This window comes from Molothrus aeneus, chromosome 4 (genome assembly GCF_037042795.1).
Source record: "Molothrus aeneus isolate 106 chromosome 4, BPBGC_Maene_1.0, whole genome shotgun sequence".
NCBI lineage: Eukaryota > Metazoa > Chordata > Aves > Passeriformes > Icteridae > Molothrus > Molothrus aeneus.
The window spans coordinates 60924777-60950907 of NC_089649.1; the positions used below are offsets into that span (position 1 = coordinate 60924777).

General features: G+C 40.6%; 1 protein-coding gene across 2 annotated transcripts in view; it reads left to right on the top strand.

Moving 5' to 3' along the window:
• Positions 1-10190: 10190 nt before the first annotated feature.
• Positions 10191-26131, top strand: part of STK32B (serine/threonine kinase 32B) — a 157277-nt gene continuing 141336 nt past the window's right edge. Inside the window, exon 1 of one of the 2 annotated variants that reach the window (XM_066548620.1) lies at positions 10191-10460. In XM_066548620.1, coding sequence (XP_066404717.1) covers positions 10385-10460 — 76 coding nt within the window. In that variant the 5' untranslated portion in view covers positions 10191-10384. The remainder of the gene's footprint in view (positions 10461-26131) is intronic. The other variant, XM_066548619.1, reaches the window with a different exon arrangement.

The following is a 26131-nucleotide window of genomic DNA, read 5'->3' on the forward strand; positions in this document are numbered from 1 at the left end:
TCCTGCAGGGTCCCCACAGGAGCCAAACTCATTTCTCACAGCTGACTTGCTCCCAGGGACAGCTGATGTACCTGGCTGTGGTCTGCTCATCCCCTGCACCCATGCACGGTTCTGAGGACTCTAAATGGGCTGCCTCTCCTGGTACTTTTACACATTTTTCTGCTTCAATCATTGTTTGAATGTAAATTGAGATAAGCTGGAATGTAACATGGAACTAAATGCTTTTGTGACTGCACATAACAAAAGAGTTTTATTCACCACTATTTTCCATAGGATGCATTTTCACATTATTTTCCTTTTTTTAGAGAAACTATGAAGAAAGTAAGAGCAGATAAACTCTGCAATTGGTCTGATGTATTGCTTCATGTTCATGATAACGACAGAAACATTGGGAGTGGGGGTTTGGAAGGGACAAGGGAGGCAAAATCCCATGAAACGGGCTATAACATTTAGAGGCCTGGAGATGTCTTCTCTATCTATATTAGCAGTCAGATCAGTGCTGTTGGACCAGATCTGGAGTGGGAAAGGGTTGGTGCTGAGGCTATAATATCCATACTGTGTGTGTGTTTTGGGGGTTCACTTGGATACCTCCCTTCTGGTGGCATGGGCTAAATGCCCAGTACCATCAGGCTGCACAGGGTGCACTCCTGCAAGGCACCTTCTGGGTCTGGTGCCCCACAAAGGAATCCAGGCTTGGACTGACTCAGCTGTGAGGTTTGCTTGAAAAGTGCACTCCTGTGTCAAACCAAACCAGCAATGTCAATGCAGCCAGTGCTGAGGGACAAAAATGCATGTGGTCACAGTCCTAGGGACATGTTTGTCCAGAACATCTGCAGCAGTTTCATTTGAGGGAAATCCTAGGGCTGAGAAGACAAACGTACCTCCATGAAAGCTTTATTAATCTCATTTTTTTCATTGAACTAATGCATGACTGGGGGTAAAGGAGCTTAGTGGGTTCATGGAAGTATGTTTTAGAGGGATTGGAGATGACTTTGGCTCTATAACAAGGTTCTGACAGAGAGCTGGGCTCTTGTGTTAATTGGATATGATTCCAGTAAATGTAATAGCAATGAGCAGCAAAATGCTTTCCCATGCTCATGCACAACCAAAGGTAAATTACAAGGTGTCAATGCACAATTCTGCTCTTTTTCATAAGGTGCAATTACATACCTCTAACTTTCCAAACCCATGTAGCTCTCAAGCACCACTGAGCCTCACTTGCACAGCACTCTTAAGCCTATCCCTCCTACTTTGTCTCTTCCACCTTCCTATTGCATAGATTAGAGTCTTGTATGCATGTACTGAATGTACATGCAGCAAATCTGTTTATGAGACAAGGGAAAAGAGAGATTTGATTAAATCTGAAAAGCAAAGAAAACAGAGGAAAATATAGATATCTTTCTTAGGACTACTGTGTTGTTCTTCAGCTTTTTGTCCTGAAAATTATCAGCAAGTATTTATTTTTTACCCTCTAAGCAATTAAGGTAGTGCAAAATAATAAAATTGCTAGTTTCAAGAACACTTATAAAACCTTAGATTCTCATTTATTTTTTCAGCAGACACGTGACAACCTTTAAATTTTGTTCACTTGCTCTGTAAGTTATAATGTGAATTTTTCCCCCTCTGCTGCAAACTTGAACAGTTCATGAATGCATCTATCTAGGCTTTAGTCTGGCACATTTTAGCAAATGGAATGGGTTACTCAGCAACTAATGTTTTCCTTTATTTTACACATCCAATTATTGTTGATAACAGTTCATCCAGGTGCCACTTTTGTGAACAATTGATTTTTCTTTCTTTCATTTCTCAGCTACCTGTGTTCAAAACCATCATGGTTCCTCAACTTGCATGGTTTTATCTTGTGAATTCAGCAGGGGGCTTCAGTTTTCAAATAACAATCTTTTATTTTCTTATCTCTGAGATGAGAATACATGTCTTGAGCAGCTTTGGATTTTTATGTCCAAATTAAAAAACAGAACAACACAAAACCAAAATGAGAAAGTGTAGCTACACTCCTGAGAAGAAAAGAAACAAGAGAGGTGTAAGTCATCCTGGCATGCCTATTTAAGTGTTTTGCCTTAATAGCCCAAATGTAATAGCTCTAAAAGAGCAGCCTCTTAACCATTCTTCTAAGTAGGGCTCTTCATCACTTGAGCTACTTTATGAGTTCTTGAAAGACACAGTGCAGGCTAGGAAAGATTGGGAAGTCTATAATTTTCCATCAGTCAATGCCACTGATAAATTACTAGTCACAAGAAAGGACATGACAAAACACAATAGGACAAGTTATTAATGGAGAATCCCCAGTGCTCCTGATACAGCTATATTACATGAAGAGAGGAAGGGAAAAATCGTTAGGCAATAAAGCTTATTAAACAGCTGAGATTGAGGGGAGCATAAAGCACACAGGGCTGGTACAGGCTGAGAAGGAGGAGAAGGGCTGAGCTATTACAGGGTAATGGCAGCACTGCTGAGCAGCAGAACAGCAGAGCAGGCTGCCCTGGGAAGCACAGATCCAGTGGGACCTCCTTGGAATACCTACCTGTGGGGAGGGGCAGGAGGTGTGTTAGGTGCTGGAACCAGTTTGTCTCTCTAAAGCAAGGAAAGGAGCTCCAGACATTTTCATTTGCCCCTTCGTTAGATTGCAAGAAGTCTACTTCAAAAAATATACTTTGTACATAAAAACACCAAGTAAAAAGACAAAGAAGAGTGTAGTGGTCACAGGGCATAAGCAGCAGGACTGGAACATGGGGATCCCAAGTCACAGTTTCATGCCCAAGCTGAATATGATCAAGTACATGGTGTTGCAGTAAGTTGATCAGAGCAATGTCTTGTGGTGTCCCAAGTCTTTTGTCCTACACCTGTTTGGACAATGTCAGAAGGCATAGAAAAATTCCTTTTTAACATCCCAAACACAAAACCAAAAGTTGTGACCAAAACCTGTACAACCAGAAGATATTTTGTCCATGCTTCCTGTTCATGTTCCTGCATGGAGTAAAGACCAATCTCTTGACTTTTTTGTTATACTTCTTTTTGGTCTTACATCACTTGACTCTGTTCCACCACAGCTGTTTCAGACCAGAGTATTGCCAGGGATCTTAAGAGGACAACCACACACAATCCTGCAGAGAGATGACGCCAAGTTTCTCACCTTCCAGCTGTACCATTGGGGTTTGCTTTCTCACACCCTGGACTTCAAAACTTCAGTCATATCAAGGAAGGCACTCAGGATAATCTCTCACAAGTTTTCCATGCTATTTCTGTGCTGAGGGAGATAAATAGTGCATACCACATTGAATTCCAGAGAAAACAGGTAAAAGCTGCAAAGGAACAAAATGCTCTCTATTTTAAAGTGATTTCTGCTATAAACTGCAGTGAAAATTGCTTAGGATTTATCAATCTGAGATTCAGTATAAGAGTGTCAAATCACAAGATGGGCATAATGGACCTGATCAGGCTGTGACTGAAGCCAATTGCAAAACCACAACTCAATAGTGATATGTCCAAACCAGGGCCAGTAATTCTGGACCTGTAATTACTTTTGATATTAGATTCCAGTAACCATTTTCTTTTCACTTCTTGAAGAGGCACAGGAATCTGACTTCCTTACTTTAGACAATCAGCTTCTGATGGACTACAGTGGGCTGGGGACTCTTTTAAGAGAGCCAATGCTGGAATGGTGTTTGCTGTGCAAGCAGGTAATTTAATCTCATTTGATTACTTGGCTGGCATCTCAGTATTGTACAGATAAAGTATATATGATAAATAAGACTAGAACTTAACTAGAAGCCCAGCCCTAAACCTACTGTTATTAAGACCCCAGTGCATTTGATGTAGTACAGAACCGACTTCCCCTCTTAATCTGTTTAGGTTCTGTACAAACAAATTTTTCCAGTTTTGCTCTAATATATAGCTTACTGAGTTGTCCTTGTTTTTCTTGCCCTTTATGCCTTTTAAAGGTGGTAAAGGTTTTCTATGATTTCCTAAGCTTACCTGTGACTAATCACTTTCTTTCGCTCATGAAAGAAGGCTGAAGATACAGCAGGTCGGAGTAAATGGTCACTGTTGTGGTGTTGTTGTGTTGTGTTCACACAGGTGCAATGCAAATGCAGGATCTGGCTGGTAGCCTTTTATAAATAACCCTTAGTGAAATCTCTCAGCCTTCCTGTAAAATGGATGGTGGGAAAAGCAACACTCACATTCTAACCATGAGATTTGATTGTGCATGGCTTGTCCATGAATTTATTCCATACTCCATTGTCTTGGCATGCTTGTAGCCTCACACAAATCCATGCCTGGTCACCCATACTGGGATTAGTCCAAAAGTCTATTATGCTTTAAACGGGTGAGACTGCTTGGGGAATAGAGATGGACTGCTGGGGAAGGAGCAATTAGGAGAGCAGGTTATGAAGCCAAACTAAGCCACTCTTTTCCAGCATTGTCTTAACCTTGGAAAAGTAAAGGAAACTTTGGTCTGTGCTTGGACCCTTTGCTGGAAACTTTGATCTATGCTTGAACTTATACTCTGTCTCTCACATGGATATGCCTGACAATGCCAGTTAGACTCACTGCTTTTCACAGTAAATCTCAATAAAACTCCAGGAGTTTAACACTATTTTGATAGAGTCTTAGGAGAAAGAGTTTTCTCCAAAATCATCAGAAGTGAAATAGGAGTCAGTCAATTTGCAGAGTCTCTGGCCTTTCTTGGGAACAGCAAGCACTTGTGCCTGAAGAGAGAATAGAAGGCTGTCAGACTGTACTTCAGGTTCTTGCCTCTTGCTTGGTTCTTTAGCAAATACTCCCAATGCATAAGTTCTCTAAAACAGAAATAAATATGAGCAGAGGCCATGCTCTGAGAGCAAACCACAGAAAGACAAATTTTTTTCTTCTGATTTCAGCATGTTCTGCCTTTTAGCACATCCTACTGATCTGAAAGGGGTCAGAGGAGAGTATATGTGCTTTGGAAACAGGGTTTGAGCAGATTTACCACTGCTTCAGCTGACAGAGTGAACAGCCAAAGTGAGCTTACTGCAGTCCTGTGCAAAGTTTAGAATGGAATGGAATAGAATAGAATAGAATAGAATAGAATAGAATAGAATAGAATAGAATAGAATAGGTGACCCTACTGGTTTCCAAGAAGGGGACTTTTTTAACCCATCATCTTTCCTTTTAAAGTAGTCATAATCATAAAGGCAAAAGATGTTATTTTAATATCTTCTTTGTTAACTCCAGGATAGTATTCAAACACAAAAATGTCAGTGTAAACAGTCTGCAATTTAAAAATATTAGCATATCAACAAGGTGTGCTGTGAAATCAAGAACTGTAAGGTCACCCTCACCCCATAAGTCTCATCAGAAGCATTTTAATACAAAAGCTGTAATCATAGAATTACTGGCTTTAAACCACTGAATTCCCCGAGGGAAGTTTTATAATGCAAAGGATTGTAATCATGTTTGATTTTCTTTATTGCTAACACTGCATGGAGATCTGAAAAAAATCACTATTAATCTAAGCCAGACAACATAGGCCTTAAATGAAAATGTAAAACAATATCTCAAAATGATGTTCATGCTGATTGCAGGAGGAAGGGGGAAAGAAAAGAGGGGGAAGAGAAGAGCTCTATTTGACTGTCCTTGTTCTTTACTGTGTTTTCTGCATAGGCTATGCAGCAGATAGCTGCTAAAAATAAAATGTGTTTTTAAGTTTAGAACTTTGTTTATCTCAAGCAAAACCTGACTGTCTTTTCAGGGAAAGGATAAGCATGAGAAGTTTGATTTGGTTTTGGTCTTGCAAGACTCAGAAACTGCTTGTAGCTTAGAAATCTCTGTCCCAGAAGAGTAAAAATTTAATTGTTCTGAGAATTCTCAGGCTTCAGAGAGCTGTACTGATATGCATAATGTTATGATAAAGAATTTCAGACTTATTTCTGGTTTACAAAAGCAATTGGAAAAATATATGAGTAATTGTTCTTGAAGAGTTGTTGCTAAATTTGAAGCAGATGCAATGGAATTCAGATTGTCCTGAATATTTTAAAGAAAAAAGATGCTGGAGTTATACCTCTGTTCAGAATTTAGCATGCATTCAGGGTTGCAAAGGACAAAGGGGAGCCCAGGATCACGTGAATAAGCAGTCCATGTGTCCAAGGTTTGACATTACTCATGTCAAAGGTACTGGAAAACTGCCACTGGTTTTCTTGAGGCTTGGCTGGGCTCTGAGCACACATCTAAGCTTAGCACCATTGGACACCATCATATAAACAACTTCTGATTTACTTGCAGAAACACTGATGCTCCCAGGAAGATGATGAGTATCATACAAACACATCTTAGTTCAGAGCACAGACACTGATGCAAAGAATACATTACATTGCTTTCAGAACAGCAAACCCAACAATTCTTGCCAGATCATCTTTTTTTTTGTCCGTTTCTACAGAAAATGACTGTGAAGGATAATGTCTGGCACCACTCAAGTACAAGCATTATAGAGGAATATAATGTTATCAATTAATAAAAAAAAGTCTCATCAATACTTTATTACTAAATGTTAATTTTTCACATTTCGCATGAACACAGTACGCCATTTGTCTTAACCTCCTAGCTATGCTGAGGTTTAAACATAAGCCTGAATTTTGCACAAATCAAGGGCAGATTTATTGCAAAGCTGTCAAAAAGGAGTCAAAATGACACACCAGTCTATTTGGAGTGATTAATTAATGGATAGATACAACTCATTGTTCTGTAAATTGTTAGAACTGCTTTGGTTCATGATGGGCCTTGTCATATGAAATCAAGAAAGTAATCTCAGAAAACTTGTTAGACTTCTAGTCTATGTGAAGGAAGTCAGGCACAAAAAAGAAATTGAACAACTCTTGGAGGCAGTTTTAAGTAGTTTTCAATGAATTTGTATTTCCTGCATGCAGTGGGATACCAAACTGTTCCTGCTCATCCCTCATATCTATATTCTATGGGTGGGTTTCTCATGTGTAAAATGATCACCCTGGGGCTTACTGGCAAACCAGTTCCTCTCGTTACTTGGAAGGCCACTTGGAAACACTTCTGTGTGAATTGAAGCAGTTGGATTGGCTGGATGTAAGCCCTTAGCTCAGGCAGAAGGTAACTCTTATCAGCTGAATCTAAGTGCAGTCCTCCCTGTTCCTGCTAAAGAAAATGGATTAACATCAAGCACCATGTTGGTTAGGTAACCCAAAAGAGAGCTGAAGCTCTGTGATTGCTAAGTATTATTGCTGTCTTCTGGCTGAAGGAACACAAACTCAGTAACATTACGTTATTTCTGCTCCTGACTGGATGACTAAATCTTTGAATGGGTGAGTAATAAACAAAAGAATGACAAAGAGTAAGTCATGCTTTCCAGACTCCATTTTACAAGAATAATCACAGGTCAAAGTTTTGAAATGTTCCCTATTTTGCAAATGTTTTCACATGGAAGTAATGATAACCCCAATAATTTAAGTAAAGGATGTCAGCAGGTGATACAATCTGTCCATGTCTACTTATGGAAAAAATATCACCATGTCTGAATTTATCCATTTTCTGGGTTTGTAGAGGCTGTAAGCTCTAAGCTCTCAGCCACACAGCTCAGGATCTTACCCACTTCATTTAAGTCTAATCAGCCTTTCTCAGAGAGGTTACAGCAGCATTATACAGGGTTCAAAGACAGGTCATGAGAGTAACTAAGGCAGGTAAAAGTCATATACAAAGAGACTGAAAGTTCTTCTGCTTTGTAGTATTTGCTCTTGGGCTTTTCTAAACAGCTTTACTGAAAGAAGGGTGGTAAATATTACAGGGAAATGGTAAAGCCTTTCTGCCTCTAGAGGGAAATACATATACCCTAGTTTCTGGCTTCTATTCCTTCTCCTTCTTCTCCCCATGTAACAGTGAAGAAGCAAAAATGCAACTTCCATTTGATTTTTTTTTCTGTCTGCAGGTTTCCCTGGAGGAACTGCAACGGCTTTGACCTGGATACAGTATTAATATATCTATATTTAATTTTTTTACCTGTTTCCCTTTGGAGGAAGTGCTGAACACGATTGTTTCTACTTCACTCAAAGGTTGCTAACGGTAGAATTTTTGTAAGGGAGCGATACAGCTATTTCTGTCTATAAATATCAACAGCAAGCCTAGAAAGCTCTCATTGTTTGCTACATGGCAGGTGATCCGTGTAATCCCTTTCCAGTGCTGGCAGTTTTCCTAATGCACTTTTAGAGGGGAGTGATTTCCAGACACACATGTGTATGCATGTACACATATTTACCCATGTTCACCTCCATCTCACACACGTGTATGCATGTACACCTATTTACCTGTGTCCACCTCCATCTCCACACACACTCACACATACACAATGTGTATACATGCACACATATTTACCCTGTCCATCTCCACACATACACACACACAAACACATGTATACACGCACACATATTTATCCTGTCCATCTCCACACATACATATGTGTATACACGTACACATCTTTACCCTGTCCATCTCCACACTCACACACACACATGTGTATACACATTTTTACCCTGTCCATCTCTGCAGACACACATGTGTATACATGTACACATATTTACCTGTGTCCATCTCCACACTCTCTCACACACACACGTATAAACACGCACACATATTTACCCTGTCCACCTCCACACATACAAACAACACATTCACCCTGTCCATCTCTGTACACACACTCACACACACAGACGTGTATACATGCACACTTCTTTACCTTGTCCCTTTCCACACTCACACACACTCACACACGTGTATACATGCACACATATTTACCCTGTCCACCTCCACACTCACACACATGTATAAACACACACATATTTACCTTGTCCATCTCTCTACACTCACACACGTGTATACACGCAGACATCTTTACCCTGTCCATCTCTGTACACTCACACATACGTGCATACATGCACACATATTTATCCTGTCCCTCTGCACACTCACACTCACACACACGAGCATACACACACACACATTCACCCTGTCCCTCTCCACACTCACACACACGTGTATACATGCATACATATTTACCCTGTCCATCTCCATCTCCACACTCACACGCTCACACACTCACACACTCACGCACTCACACACTCACACACTCACGCACTCACGCACTCACACACATACGTGTTACACTCACACGCTCACACTCACACTCACACGCTCACACTCACACACTCACACACTCACACACTCACGCACTCACGCACTCACGCACTCACGCACTCACGCACTCACACACATACGTGTTACACGCTCACACACACACTCACACGCTCACACACTCACACACTCACACGCTCACACACACTCACACGCTCACACGCTCACACACTCACACACTCACGCACTCACGCACTCACACACTCACACACTCACACACACACGTGTATACACGCACAAATCTTTGCCCTGTCCCTCTGCGCCCTCCGCTCTGCAGGAGCCGCCGCCCTCCCGGTCCCCTCAGCCGCCCCGGCTCGGGGCTGCCCGGCGCGGCCGGCAGGTGGCGCTGCGGGGCCGGGCTGCCCGCGCCGCCCCGCCCGCTCCGGCCGCGCTCCCGGGGCCGCCCCGCCCGGGCAGCGGGAGGAACGGGAGGGAGCGGGAGGGAAGGGAGCAGATCCCTTTGGTTCTTTTTGCCACTTTGTAAACTCAGCGAACTTCGGTCGGCCGGCCGCGTCCCTCCGGGCTGCCGGCGATGAACGCCCCTTCCCAGTCGGGAAGCAAAACAAAAACCACCTGGAGCCAGGGCAATGCTCACCCTCCCGCCTCTGCCGCGCCTCGGGAGCGATGGGCACCCGGTGCTGCCAGCGCTGCCGGGCGGCCGGAGCGGCTCTGCACCCACTGCCTATCAGACACGGCCGCCGGGGGCCGGGCAGGGCAGGGCAGGGCAGGGCAGGGTGCGGGGCCGGCCCCGCTGCCGGGGCAGGAGCGGGGACTCCGCGCTCCCCAGTGGAGGTGTGGGAGGAGGGAAAGCGGAGGAGGGAGGATCCGCGAGGATCCAGGTAGATCCAGCTTTTACCGCTTACCAAAAGCCACCGGCAGCAGGACCTCCGCCTCCTCCCTCCCTCCCCCTCCATCCCTCCCTCCTCCCCTAACTCCGTCCCTCCCTCCCTCCCTCCCCTGCCCCTCCGCGATGAGAGAAGGGCCAAGTCGGTCTCTGCCAGCCAGCAGCGGTCTCTGCCAGGGGCAGACGGATCACTTTCATGTCGCAGGGTGACTGCTAGTCCTGCGGAACTCCCCCGGCGGGGCCGGGCCGGGCGGGCCGGGCGGGCCGGCGGCGGGCGGGCAGCTGCCCCGCTCCGGGGTGCCGCCGGCGCGCCCCGCGGGATGCTGGCGGCGGGGGATGCGGAGCCGGCCGCGGAATAACATGGGGGGCGGCCACTCCCACAGGGCGCCCGTCTTCGACGAGAATGAGGACGGTGAGTGCGGAGCTGTCCGCGGTACCGAGCCGCGCCTCGCCCGGGGCCGCGGCGGCTCCGGCCGGCCCGCTCCGTGCAGGAGCCGCGGGCGCGGAGCCTCCCTCGGGCTGCCAGCTGCGGGTGCGCTGCCCGGGAGGCAGCGCGGAGCCCGCCTTTGTCCTGCCATCCGCACCGGGAGAGCGGCAGGCTCGAGTCTAGCACATCGCCAGCTGGGCTTTAAGCACATGGCAGGTGGCTTCAAACCCACGTTTATGAATGGGCATCGTGTGTGAGATGGATGCCCACGCTTTTGGTTTTGTTTCTAGTGTCGCTTTGCCCACCTGCCTGTTTTAAATGGTGATGTCTCTCGTACTCTATACTTATTCCATCACCTTTACTTTCTGAAACTTTTTTTTAGCACGTTCTATTACTCTGAGTGATAATGTGTCATAAGAAAGTGTATCTTGTAAAGTTTGTGGAAGGCAATGGAAAAGTTTGCCTAAAATGTGGTGTTTCTTTGCTCTTTATGCATTTCAGTGTAATTTTCCAATGTAGAACGTATTTGATTAGAATTATGTGAATGCATTTCAGTTAAAATAATTTTGGGTCTTAAAGCAGAGAGAACACAGCACTCTTAGAGAGCAGATATTTGTATATTAATGTAGAAATGTTTTTAATGTTACTCATGGGATAGATGTTGCTGCATATCTAGGCAATTGGTGCTTAATTTTGAGGAACTTCCCCAGAAGTTCCCAATATAATTTGTTAAGAAGTGATTGTGCCTTAATAAACTCACGTTGGCTTTCTGGGTTTCATAACAAGTCAAAAACATGTATGTTCTGCCCTGTGTATTCAGGGCACATGGAGATAATTGTATTGTTTTCCTAGTAGGGGGGAAATGTCTTAAATGCATGTAGAGTGCTTGAAAGGGTGGCTACATCTTACCATTTCATATTCCTTGGCAAAGCGTAATGAGGTGTGGTTTACAACATTCCATTCTTTGTGTGGGGAATGGGACAGATTGTGTACAATTTGTGTGTTGTGGAGCCATAGCAGCCATTTTCTTGTACTGTTAGAAAATTTCAGACCTTTACCATAGGTCATGCTGTGTAAACATACAAGTGGGAAAGAGCCCCCCTCACCTCCCCCCAGGCAAAGTCTCAACCATGCTCAGTTGGGGCTGTAAACCTTGAGGAAGCTCACTGAGAAATACTCCAGAGTGAAAGCATAAAAAGTTAATCTTGTCCAGACACCCTAAGGTAAAAAGAGACCCATACTCCTGCCTTTGAAGACTTCTAATTGGGCTCTCTTGAGTTAGCAGCTTCCATGAATTATTACCACCTTTATTTTTTTTCCCCATGCTACAAAACTGTGGTCAGTTTTTGAACAAAATGAACAAAGTTCAATAGTAAATTATTGCAGAAATGCCTTCATGGCACTTAGTTCTCTTTCTATCCAGAAAGCATTTCTGCAATGCAGCCATTATTAACAGCTAATAAAAAAAGAGCACATGAAGTATTTATGGATTTCAATTAGGCCATTATTTATTCTTTGCATGGTTTTGTTTTATTCTGAGGTGGTTTTCCCCATTATGAATGTTGCTAACATAATCCTTTATTCTTCTTAATATATTTTGCTTGGCACAACCATCTAGTTCAGAAGAGTCCATTGCTTTTGAAACAATAACCAATTTCCAATAATACTTACAAAATATTATTCAGGATGGCATTTTCCCAAGTACCCAAACAATATGGGGAAATATCTCCTCTTTGAAAATGTATCTGACAGAATTTAATGCAAAACGAAGCTGTTTTTTCATATTCCCACTAGTAGCTATAAAAGTCATCATTTCCCACAACATTGGACTCAATATATAATTAAAAAAAAAAAAAAAGCTAATGAAAAGTATAACAAGAGAAAGTGGATTTGTTTCTTGAGATGATATAATTGCTCAAGAATAACAATCAATTCATAGAGAACTGGAACTGTTGTGTATGAAGATGTAGGAATATTAGAAACTAATCTATTTAGTGTATTGTGTATCATGTCACAGCTGCCTCTTAAAATTATAAAAATGAACAGAAAAAAAAGTATTGCCATTTTATATCCATGCATGTTTATGATGAGTATGGAATAAAACATGAATTTTGGAAGTAAAGGTTTAAAGCAATTTATCTTCACTCTGGAAATCATAGGAAAAAAGTTACTTACTCAGTGCATTAGTTAATAAATAAATATATGGAAATAGTGTATGAAGAGCACCCAGGTGCTGCCTGAGAAGCTTATGGGGTTTCTGTTCCAGAGTTACCTCCTGCTTTCTGATGAGAAGAGGTGTTGATCCCCTGAGTAGATCTAAAAACTGTACGCTGAATGTAGACTCCCCTCCATGCTCAGGGCAATAGAAAAAATATTCTATAGAACCAGAAGCCCGAGCTACATGCTGTTAGTTCCCAGTTATTACAGCCACTACAACACATCATTATCATACACTAATCTTTTTAAAGGCAGTAATGCATACCATTTTTACTAGCTACATTAGTTCTCTGTGTTACATTTTTATTAGAAGGTTCTTCCAGAACTTCACTCTTTGAATGGTTAGAAACATCTGTTTTCGTGACTGGGTTTCTTAACCTACTTACAAAATTTGTGTTTAATTCAAGTTTTTGTTAGTTTAAAAAGCTCTCCCCCTCCAGGATTATTCTGGGCCTTTGATAGAGAGCAAAAATGTCCCCTCTCACTCTTTGATTTGCAGGGAAACCTTTTCTATTTTTCTATTATTTCTACTGCTTTCTCATTTCCTGTGCCCTGCATCTGTCTGCATCTGAACCTGTCTTGATTTCACATGGATAACCCAAATTATACACAGAATTGTAGCTGAGTTTTCCCCAGGACCATGTGTTGGAAAGAATACATCCTGTTCTCTACTGGAAGTAAGTTCTAGCACAGTCTATAATTACATATGCCCTTTTCATGGACATACCATGTGAATAGTTCTGTCACCCTGGGGTCAGTGCCCTGCTCAGTAATTTCCACTGATCAACTCCAATCCACATTAGAAGATTTGGTGTTCCTATGTACATGGCCTTTTGGAGGACTGAATTTTGGTCCACTTCTATTATTCATAGTCTCAAAGATGATCACTTACTTCTTTCCTTGCAACAGTCTGATTCTTTTTAATACAATGTTTTAAATTATGACCACACTGACCATGTCAGTTATATAGACCACTGAACACTTGTGTTGAGTATTCAGCTGGATTTTATCCAGATTTAATCTTCTTTGCTTTTAACCCCTGCCAGCCTCTTATTTCCCTTTTCTAAATGATATTTTTTCCTTTGTTACTGCCATGGTTTAACCCAAGCAGTAACTCACTCAGCCCCTCACAGCCCACTCCCCCCAGGCGGGATGAGGGAGAGAATCAGAAGAACAAAAGTTACATGGGTGGAGGTAAAGACAGTTTAATAGGGACAGCAAAAGCTGTGCACCCAAACAGTGCAAAACAAGGAATTTATTCACTGCTTCCCAGGGGCAGGCAGTGCTCAGCCATAGCCAGGAGAGCAGGGCCCATCAGGTGTGATGGTGACAAATGACATTACACTGAATGTTTCCCCCTTCCTTCACCATCCAACTTTACATACTGAGCATGAAGCCATAGGGTGTGGGATATGGTGTGGGATGTGGGATATGGTGTGGGATATCCCTGGGTCAGCTGTCCTGGCTGTGTCCCCTCCCAGCTCCTTGTGCAGCCCCAGCCTCCTCCCTGCTGGGGTGGGATGATGGACAGGAAAGGCCTTGGCTTTGTGGAAGAGCTGCTCAGCAATAGCTAAAATATCCCTGAGCTCTGTTTCCAGCACAAATCCCAAACACAGCCCCACACTTGCTGCTCTGAAGAAAATTAACTCTATTCCAGCCAAAACCATCACAGCTGCCCACCTTGCCTTTTGTCAGTTTATCCTCACTTTATTCAGCTTTGCTTGTATTTTCTTACATCTCATTCCACTGAAACTGAGAAAAATTAAATTTAAACCAACTCTATTATCTGCAAAATAAGTTTGTCATCAAAGAAAAATGTCTGGTTACTCATGTGCAAAAAGCTTCCGGTAAAACCCTGTTGTATTTATCTAATTTTCTCTTCTTAGCCTAGGTTAAGGCACAACAACAGCTAGGAATAATCCAGGGAACAGAGCCCTTTGTTTGCCTAGACCTTGTACTCTGCCTAAAGATATAGAAAAACGTGTTTCATTTCTTGATTTTTATTGCTGTATAGGTTGGATAGAGAACTACATCTGGTGTGCACCATCACTACCCCTTACCAAAGCAAGACCCTTATATGGTGTGGAACTATAACATTTTTTCAAACATATAAGAGGTGCTTTTAGCAAGGTACTACACAAATTGTGCAGTCAATTCAGGTAAAAGGAAAACAGGTTTTTTTTGGTTAATACCACTGAAGCAAAGGAACCTGGTTCTCTTTGCCTTGAATATTTCCTATTCCCATAACAACTACCCTCTCCTGAATATGTATATCCAGTGCTACTACCAGGAGAGCAAAGAAGTAAATTTTTCCTCATGTTCAACTCTTCAAAAACAACAATATTCTCACAAGAATGGCAATAGAAGTGTAAGGCTAATATTCACCATTGGTAAATTCTCCTTGCAAATTCTCAGTAAATATCACAAGTAATGGATATATTAGCAATAACCTAGTAACTGTAAAGAGTGTCTTTCATGCTGGATTTGCTTGACTGTGTTCAGTTAAAATTTCAATCATATTCAAAGTGTGAAAATTAAATAGTCAAAAAGAGTAATTTAGAAAAGAGCTGACTCAGGAGAGATATTACTACTATCAAACAAGAATAATGTATTTGCCTACATTGTGGTGGAAGATACAGAGGAAAGGATAAGAAACAAAGTGTTAGAAGCTAGAAGCTGGTCCTGCCAAGTGATATGGCAGTTGTATTTGATTATCTGGGGCTTAAAAAAAATCAGCTTTGCTACAGTTACTTTTAGAAATAAGTATACTGAACTTTTAAAGAGCTTGTTTTTGGTTTTGGTGTACATGACTTTACATTTAAGGTAAATACATATTCCCAGAGAACCTTCCACTGAGCATCCTGAAGCTGCAGAGCTGGAGCACCCCTCTGTGGAGGTCATTGTGACAGGCTGTGCTTCAGGAGTGTGGTCTTGTCTGTGGGGAATGAGGCACAGCCTTGGCTTATTCTCCATGGCCAGAACCTGATTCTCTGTAGTGCTTATTTATCTACTTCAAGGAAGTGCTCAGGTCCCACTTCCCTGCCTGAGCCACCAGGCTTTGTTCTGCTGCACTGCCACAACTACAGAGCTCAATGGAAATCTTATGTACTAGAGAATATAGCATCCATCCTCTGGAGTTAAACTTCCAATTTGAAGTTGTAATTTAAAATTGATTTCTACCTCTCCTCTGCAGAAAAGCCTTCAGCTTAAATGAAGGATTTAAAATTGTTGGTGAGTGTCAGAAAACATCATTATTAAATGGCCAGCTGCTGCAAAGACTTGTACTAAAAGCCTAAAACCCAGATAAAGAGCCTAAGAAAAATGCCTGAAATTGGTATGGATTCAGGTAGATAAATTCTGAGCATAATGGCTGAATTTATGTATAAGTGCAGTAAAAGCTGAAGAACCATAAAGTGACATAGGGAAAAATGACAAACAAGAGTTTTACTTGGAACCAATTTACAGCAATGGTTAGATGTCAAAGTGAGTCAGATTGAGAACAGAGTATGCAGTGTCCAGCTATTGTCAGTGATCTGATGGTGCTCCTCATCCTGCTGGCACACAGCTGTAATGGACAGTGTCTGAGGCAGTCACAGAGCTGCTGCACAACACTCAGATCATGAGGATAATAGCACACTCTTTTCAAACTACTTGTTTCATAAGATGCAGCCTTAAAGAACAGCTAAATAAAGGGTTGGAACCTAAATACCTTCTGCTAGAGAGAGCAGCAAACATCATGTGGGATCAATATTTCTGCTGGATTTTTATTTCTTCATGAAAGTTCTGTGGTGTGTTACATTGCATTTTATTTTTTCCCTTGTAAAGATGAATATTCCAGTTCCCTTTAGAACTGAATTGGATAAGAATACCATAATGTGGTTTAAAAACTGCTCAAAGGCAGTTCTGTTGAAAACCACAGCTGTCAAAGACATTATTTTATGCTGAATATCAGTATTTTGGATAGATTAGATACAGACCACTGGATTTTTTAATACTTTGTTTTATGACCGTGTTGAATTTTATACAATTTTGTTTTGCATTTATTGAACTTTAGACAGTAATTCATCATTATGTGTTGTGAAAAACTTCAGAAACCCTCATACCAGTGTCTGTACAATCACAGAGCAAAATAGATCAGTGTTGAGATTTTTTTACAGCATAATATGAGACAGTGGGAGAATAGAGACAGAAAGGAGAGCACAGAAAAATATGATAATTTCAGGTAGCCACAGAGGTACCAAATGCCAAACTGTTGTTGACAGTTTACATGGTCTGTGTCCGAGGAGGTTCAGAAGGAATATTGTGATATTGCAATCACCATCAGCTCTTATCTTCCCGACTTGGGCTTTGGTACAATGCACACAAATAATGTGGACCTCTTCAGGCACTAAATGATAATTGGAGGTGAAGTTTAATACTATATCAGTTTACCTTTTTTACAGGGAACTCTAAAGATGAATCTGGCACTTTCATTTTAGCTTCTTGCTATCTCAAATGAGCTGCATCTCTGTTCCATTTGAATATCCTAAAAAGGTTGTGCAATATCAGATTTACCTCACACTGTTAGGGTTAGAACAAAGATCCTTTCCAGGGACAGCTAAAGTATTTGTCAGTTGTAGTTAACTTTACATCATCCAGATTCAACAAAATCTCTGCCAGCAATATCTTAGAGATGGTCCAGATCAATTTTCAAGATCCTTCCTAACAATATTTACTACATTTCCAAGATTTAGTTCTTCAATGGAAACATCCTTGTCAGGACATCCATCTTAAACAAAGGCACCATGGAAGTCATTGCTGCTGCTTTTGCAGACTTCCAAAGTTTGCAGAAGTGGTTGGCATGACACCTAACTATAAGAGTGTGAAGGAATTTCTTGTTGGCTTCTTATTGAGGAAGTGCTCAGGAGAGGTAACATTTACCCTTGTTGCAATATGTGTTGTGTGGTGTGCCTGGATATCAAGATAGGCTTTTTGTGAGTAAGTAAGTATAAACAATTCAAAGTTAACCAAGCATTGATCAAGGTAAACTTAGAGACTCCTATTCAAGATCAAGGAAAAATCGGATTGTGAAATAAACTCAGAAAACAAGATTATTGTCTCAATCTCAACACCATTGCTTTTACAATCCTTCCTTCACAAATTCAGACATTGTCTCCCATCCCTGTCCACAGCTGTTGCTTGAAGTGAAAAGGCTTTGCTCCTTCAGCTGTGCTCCTCTTGTTTTCTGTGCCTAAGAGCAGACTTTCAGAGAGCTGTGTTCCTTGAAAAGCTGAATGGTGGAAGGCGTGGCAATCTGAGAAGTAAATGTTTGGTTTTATCCCAGGACAAATGGTTTTCAAATGTACAGAGATATTAAACTGACTCTACTGCTCAATATTGGCTTCACTTCCAGTAGAGTCCAAAAGATCTGACAGCTTCTGACAAAACAAGGGGGAACAGAGCTACTTCACCCCACCTGGCTGCAGTGGGACAGACACTGAGCCCTGGACATGAAAGTGAAAGAGTTCCTTGATGTGGATGTGTGAATGTAGGTTACAAGGCCAGCAGTACCTACTAGGGGGCTTTTTGTGAACCTTAGGTACCATACTGTCCAATGAATGAAGTTTAGCCTAGAATCAAATGTTGTACCTGGCTGAATTAGAAAATGGCCAAGAAAATCTTTGGGAAAGAAACATGGTAAGGAATTATGGTCTTGTTCATGGATCCTCAGAGAGCTGCCTCACCAGAACTGTCTTTGTACAGTATTTTCTGAATGTGGGCATAAATCCAAAGAAGGCAGGGTTTTGTTGGCCAAGCACAAGACTCACTCTTTTCTACATTTCCCATTAAAAAAGCAAGCTTGAGAAGGCAGAAGGTGAAACCATCCTGAAGCAAAACCTGGCGGGCAGTGACACCTGTGACTAAGCACTGAAGGGTGGGATAGAGGAAAGAATGTCAAGTTATTTTGGTGGTTTCACAACATTTTGACGTAGCCAGAGTGAGCTGATGGGAAAGGTGTGGAAGAGAAAAGGTTGCTACTGAGATCAATCAATGCAAAGTAAGAATTCTTAGATAGTATTCAATTAAAAAGGAAAACTTCTAGTTCAATCTGCTAGAGGAGCTCCACAGCATCCTGTCAGGGTAAAACATGTGAGGAGAAGGAACAAGAGGCACAGGACACTCACCAAACTCAGCAGGAAAAGCCCGGACCTTTTGGAGGGGGAAGAGCTGCATAGTGAACAATGTGCACATCAGAGGGTGTGATCTCTCTTGAGCACAGTTCCACTTAGTTTCAGGAGCTAAATTGATTACCTTGAATGACATTACTTACTGCCTAATGTAGGCCTATGCTGAACTGTTCCTGATTTGCTGTTGTACTTTTGAACACTGTGTATGTGTGTATATGTAAGCTTCCCTGCAATAGGAAAAAGACTATTATTATATAAACATGAAAAAATGAAGAGATCAATAAAAGTTATTTTCTTAACTAAATCATACTCTGAGTTTCCTTGGACTCAATCAAAATCCAGCATGAGTAGCAAATACAGGGTCTTAGAAAAAAATAACAGGCAAATGTCTTTTTTTTTCCCCTGTGGTTAAAGAAGAAAAAAGTTGGTTTACTTTCTAGGCTACAGTGTCTAATACATTAAATGTTTTGTAGAATAACACTGGTTTTTATTTGGCTGCACTTGATCCCAGGAAACTATTTTCTTTATCAGAAATGTATGTTCAAACCATGTTGTATCTGCAGATGAGCACTGGTGGGGTCCGAGATGCCTCCACCTTCTCGGTACAAGAGGATGTTGAGCATAAATATCAGGACTTAGAACTGATTCTCTTAATACAGTATTTTATGGAACATCCTTGTATTTCATTTTAGAGCCTTAGAAATTAGCATTATACTGTTTAAATTCTACATTACACGTATACAGTACAGTTTTATAGGTAGGCCAATACATACTATTTATGTACTATACTACAGTACTGTACCTTTATAAAAAACACATTTCTGGAGGAAAGAGGAGAGAAAGAAGGCATCTGTTCACTGGTGAGTACTACCAGGCTTTCCCTTTCAGATTCCTCACTTACTAAAATCTGGCAAATAGAATGAAAGCACCGCATGTGACGTGTGTTCAGCTTGTCCTCAAGAAAACCTGAATGTTATACGTTGGTACATTCCCTTAGGCAGTCAGCATTCACCTCAAATATCCATCAACAAGGGTATGAGTAGGGTTGTACTTTGTATGACAGAAATGAGGCCTTCTTTCCTTTTGCTCCTAAATAACTTATTTTCCACTCCAATAATTAGAAGACCTATTTACACGCAGCTGTCTCTCACATGCTCAGTTTGACCTCATCTTTAACTCCCTAATTTCCACTTTGACTCTCATCAACCTGCATTTTAATAAGGAAATGAAACAGTCTGAATGGAAAGGCTAGGATTTGTGAAGTCATGGACAGATCTGGTTTTAATCACTGGAAACTGGAACTCTGCAAAAAAGTGTTTGTAGAAGTCTTCTTAGTTCATCACCTCTCTTCTAAAGACTATCAGCTTTCTGTATTTTCCACCTTGGCAAGGAAAGCTTACAGGGGGCCTTATGGACATGGTTTAGTGGTGGACTTGGCAGTGTTAGGTTTATGGTTGGTTCTGATTCTTTGGTTTCAGTTTATTTTACTGGTAGTATCTCAAGGTTCTTCTTCCAGTTTTGCATATGATTTATTTCTGCTACAACTAATGGAAGATTCTTTATAATCAGTTTTTCTCCTACACCCTTTTTCTATGATTGCTGTCGCAGGTCTTGACACAAAAGTATCAAACACTGTAATGCTTTTGTTCTTAGAAATGTTGTATTGTATTTTCTGATATGGGCATTAAATACAATGTAGACACCTAAGTTTCATTCATCCTGTAATTAAAGCAGAGATGTTTTCCTTTTAAATTGAAGGATGCTTCTTAGAAAGCTTCACCAGGGTTGTTGGCAGCTTATTTAAACAGGTTTTTGAGGCTCTAATGATAACTGAACATGGCTGATGACTCTGAAATTTATTTCCCAAATTTTATATTTCCATAAATATTTTCATTATAATACAACAACATAATATGAAACTTTCTGGTTTATATTTCATTAAACTTTTTCTATTTTGGTCTATTTGGAAAAAAGCTGGTTTAGATATATTCATGAAATCTACCCTAGAGTTTGTTTATTTGACTCAAATGATGAATTAAATCAGTACTTTTACCTTCTATCTGTTAATATTTTATTGATATTGTGTTTATTCCCACTTTCTTTCTCATTTTCTTTCTTTCTTTCTTTCTTTCTTTCTTTCTTTCTTTCTTTCTTTCTTTCTTTCTTTCTTTCTTTCTTTCTTTCTTTCTTTCTTTCTTTCTTTTTCTTTAAGAAATAAATATCAATTCTAATTCTTTGAAATTTAGAAACATTTAGGTAAGTTCTATGCCTGATGTACTTTTCTGCCCTGTCACTTTTTTGCTTGGTATGACCCTGAATAAAAGAGCAGTGATTTCATCATTCTATTGTTAACACTGTTCTGTGTGAGAGGGTGTTGCATTTAGTAAGATAAATACACTACAAGGCAATCTGCTGCAGCGGACAAAAAATACTTTCCTTCTTTTTCCTATTTTTGGAGCGATAAGGGAACACCTTCTGTTCCTTATTTAAGATATAAAAATGCAAACTGAGTTAATCCTTCCAGTAATTACTATTTCCTTTTGAGATTGTTCCACCTCCCTTGCTGAGCAATGAGAACTGTTCTTAGCTACCTTGTTGAAACAAAGATGCAATATAATCACAAAACCACTGTCAGCCTCCTGAGTGTCCTTCACACCTCTCTGAAACTATCTTCCACTTCCCCCTGGACTGCTTTCACATTATGTTAGGAAGATTGACTTTGTGCCTTTTGGGGTGAGGTTTAGATAAATCTTTTTCCAAGCTGTAAAGCCTGCAAATGCTTTTGGGGCAATACCACATCTTAAGGACTGTGAACTGCTACACAGAGCTTGAAGTCAAACAACAAGAGATCATCAAAAGATCACTTTGAGAAGTAGGAAAAGTCATTCTCTTAAGCCCAGATCATATTAGACTGTTTTAGTATGTTGAAACTACAGAAATACAATCTTATGAGTGGGGAATTGCTGTAAAACCAAGTTAGCTAAGTTAGCTTTTATTGAGATTGGTTTGGACATAACACGAGGAACAGATTAGCCAGAAGTTTTATGCAGATTCATGAGATTCTTCTTTGCCCTGCCTTTTAATGTGATTTTTCAGTAACTGCATGCCAATTATACCCTTATTGCCACATCTTTTCCTGCCCAGTGACATGCCTTTGAGATCTCTTGCTCAAGTTTTTGAGCTAAGTTATTAAACTAGAGGTTTTTGTATGGTGCAAATAATAATAGCAGATGAAAAGTACTTTAGAAAGAGAAATATTTTTAGTGTGAAATTCTCCATAAAAATCTCAGTATTGAAAGACTTTCTGGAAGGATTTATTGACCTTTATTGAACAAAATTGTCAGCACTAAGTGCTGTGCAATTTTGCTGGAAAGGAGTCATACTGTAGTTAACACTTGCTGTCGATCCAAATGCCAGCAGGGCAATCATTTTTCTTTTTCTTTTGGATTTAGTGAGCTCTCTGTCGATAACAGGGGAAGAGAGCAGCTACAATAAAGTTGCCTGGGCAACTTCAAAATAGCAAAAAAAAAAAAATTTACAATCATCCAGTCTATCTTGTCCTTTTTTTTCTTTTTTTTTTTTTTTAATCATAGTTTGGGAAAAGGACTGGGCATCAGATTCACAGGTGTTGTCTGTGGCTGTGGGAGGCAGGACATCCAAGTGGAGGCAAATTCCAGCTGTTGCTGGGATAACATCTGCTCTCTGAATGGCTTTCACAAGGCTCTTCTGAGAGTGAGGAGAGGTTCTGTCTGCTCTTTAGAAAAGATTGAGTAGTGTGTGGCAGTGCAGACATCATGTTTTCAGTGGTTTCAAGCACTTAGGCTGAGTGCTGCCTTGACTTCAGGTCCTTGATGCTCCCGAGCCAGGAGCCGTCGGTCTGTCCCAGCGGTGTTGGATGAAGCACAGTCATGGATTGTAAAATGCCATAACAGAAGGCAGCCCTTTCACTGTTGTAGCTGTTCATTTCAGAGAAAAGATTGTGGCATTCAGGTTTCTCACTTGTGAGATGCAGAGAATTTTAAGTGCTTCCCTGAGCATACAAATACGTGAGAGTAATTGCAGGCTGCTCTCAGCCCTCTAACCTTCCTCTGCCAGGTAGTTCATACACATCCTGTGATCCACAGACATATGTGGATCAATGATATCCTGAATTTTTGAATGACAGGATGTTATGGATATTGTAAAGATCTTCCTGAAGCACTGCATTCCAATTTGGAAAAGAAGAATACACCCCAGCAGATCACCCAAGAAAGATTACTGGCAACTGTTGTATACAAAATGTTTCTTCTAGTCTTTAATGATATGATTTCCAGTCCTTTTCACGACCTGTAAATAAAAAAAATAGCCACAATATTTTTTTGCTATGTTGTAAGCTTTCCATTCTGTACTGTGAAGAAGCCAAGTTTGTTTAATATTATTTTCATATATAGCCAGAAGAAGCTCTGTAACATGATTTGCTACTTTATTCTAGTTAAGAAAATATAATATAAATACACATATATTTTAGAGACTATCTCTCTCTTTCTCCCTCTTTTTCTCTATATATACACAGATTTTTTAAATGTACTTTACTCTCATCAAAACAAACCCAGTGTATGCAGTAGGAAACTCTGGAACTGAGTCACCAATATTCATTATTTTCATCTAACATCTATAATTAAACTTATTTGAGGTTCTATTTCTGTGATTATACAGAACTGGTATGGCACATTTAGTGCCACTGAATGTTTTAGGCACTAAGCCTTCTGCTACATTGAGCAATTTTATCCTCTGCAGCTCACTATTTGTTTGTGCTTTGCACCTAATAACTTCTGTGGTTAAAATTAGAACTTGTGTTCTCTACATTAATATCTATCAGCTCCCCACCCTGCTTGCCAAGTGAATAGTTTTATTTTTGCCTGCTGTGGGATGATATGAGGTAAATCTGAATTGTAGCTTAGAGTCTACTGACCTTCTGCTGTTAATGCCAACACCCAGCCATAACCTGGGAATTGTGGCTGGTCTGAAGTCCTCCTCCTCTCCTTAGTCACCTCTGTACCAGCTCACCTGACGGGGATTTGGTTTGTTTCCCAAGTGTATCTATGTTTGCTTTGCTTGAAGTCTTTAATATTTCACTTCAGTTGTGGTTTTAATCTCAGATGGCAACAAAATACCTCACACCTCCTTGTTCACTGTGCCCCCCTTCTCAGCTGGATAGAGAGGACAATCAGAATAAGGTAAAACATGTGGGTTAAGATAAGAATATAATTGAAATAAAGTAAATTATAATAATGATGATAGCAATAATAATAAACAACACTATAATAGATATAAAGAAGAAAATTAACTCTATTCCAGCTGAAACAAGGACAACTCCTAATCTTAGCAGTGGGCAGATAAGATAAAGTGCCTGCTTTCTTTATTCATATTTACTACTTTCTTCAGTGAACAGTCCTATCAGCTTTGGTGTAATTGCTTGTGGAGTGTAAATAGGCATACTTATAAATAACTTGTAAATAAGTGTACAAGGATTTCCCAGAGGTAAGAAGCACAATGATGAGAGAATAAATCACCAGCACCAAGTAAAAAAACTTCTACAGTTAGATCGTCATTTTCTGTACAGCAGTCAGCCCATTTTTTTGTCTCCATAGAAAAATTACACATTCCATTATCAAATGGAATGTGTAATTATTATTATATTTATTATTATTATTATATTATATTTATAATTTTAATTATTACTATATTTATCTGTAAACTCTGAGATGAAGAAATATGCCTTGCACTGAAATTATAGAAGTTTTTGTGAATTAAATATAGCTGTTATAATCAGTTTTTTCCCCTACCCTTTCTATACCACCCTGAATAGAAACAACCACAAAAAAGTGATGTATACAAAGGTGTTAATGATGATTAATAGGGCAGGACATCACTTCATCTGAAGCTGGAAAAAATTGATCATATTTGATCAACAATAATTTAGTCTGGAGCATATAGGTAAAAAAAAAAACCTTCTGTGAGACCTGCTTTCCTCCAAAATGGCAGAGAAGGTGGAATGATTCTTATGCAAGTAGATGATTCACACAGAGAAATATTATGAACCCTAGCTAGAATCAAAAAGAAGCCTCTTCCTGGCTCCAGATAACTCTAAAAATCAGAACTGCCAAGATGAGTTCAGGTCAGTGCCTTTACAACCTCAGAGGCTGGGATTTGAGGTTCCACCTCTAAAATAGATTTTATTTTTCTAAGAAATATAACTTAGCCTGAAATACTTGCAACACCTACAAATAAAATGCAACTTGGGCCCTGAAGTACATAGTGAAAGTCATTTAACTGCAGAGGATGGGTAACTATGGGTAGGCTAACAGATGGAATTAATGGAGGAAGTCAGCCCTCTTAAAAGTGTGTTGTGTCTTTTATTTAAACAGCCAATAGAAATCTGGCCAGTTTAAGAGGTATCTAGTGTCTGCTGGACTCTGAGGTGCTACTCTGTGGTCAGCCAGTAATGGAATAATTGAAATTTTCTTTAATTCTCCTCTACTGGAGATCTGGCCCTTCAATGTACTCACTAGGTGTGCTATGTATTTAATTAAATACTGCATTTTTCCATGATGAGGAGCAGCTTTTCCTGTTCCCAATCCCCATTGTACCCACAGCTAATGCCGTGCAACCCCACTGCCTGCAGCTGGATCCCCCAGGCAGGCCCAGGCTGTAGCTGGGATGTGCCACAGCAGCTGGAGCAGGCAGGGACGCTCCAGGCACACCTGCTGCCAGTCACAACTGGTGTCATTTATTTGAAGCCCACGGTGATGGTTTTGGTGTAAAATCACTAAATGGGAGGCAATCCCAATTGAAATGGGAATAATTCTGATCTTTAGTGTCCTTACCCACCCCAAGTGTTTAATTTGTAGTTGTGATTAAAAATAAAAGAGATATTTTTTCAATATTGAGCTCTAGAGAGAGACTCCTCATGTCTTGGGTTCTGAATTCATAAGAAAAAGAGAACAACTCATACTGTCTCTGGGTGTTTGAGTAAAATCTTCTTCACATGGGTCCCCAGCCTCCCACTAACACAGCACCAAGACTCATTTTGATCTGCAAGAACAATGCCTTCAGAGCCACTGCCCTGAGGAGCGGAGAGAAAAGAGGTTTATTCACTTCTTCTGGCATGTTTGGAATTACAGAGACCTTTGCATGGATAAGATTGATGGATGTCTCACTGAGGATTTTGTTGTTAACTTAATTTAAAGAATTTTCCTTCACCTGGGGATCATTCTGATAAATTTTATTGCA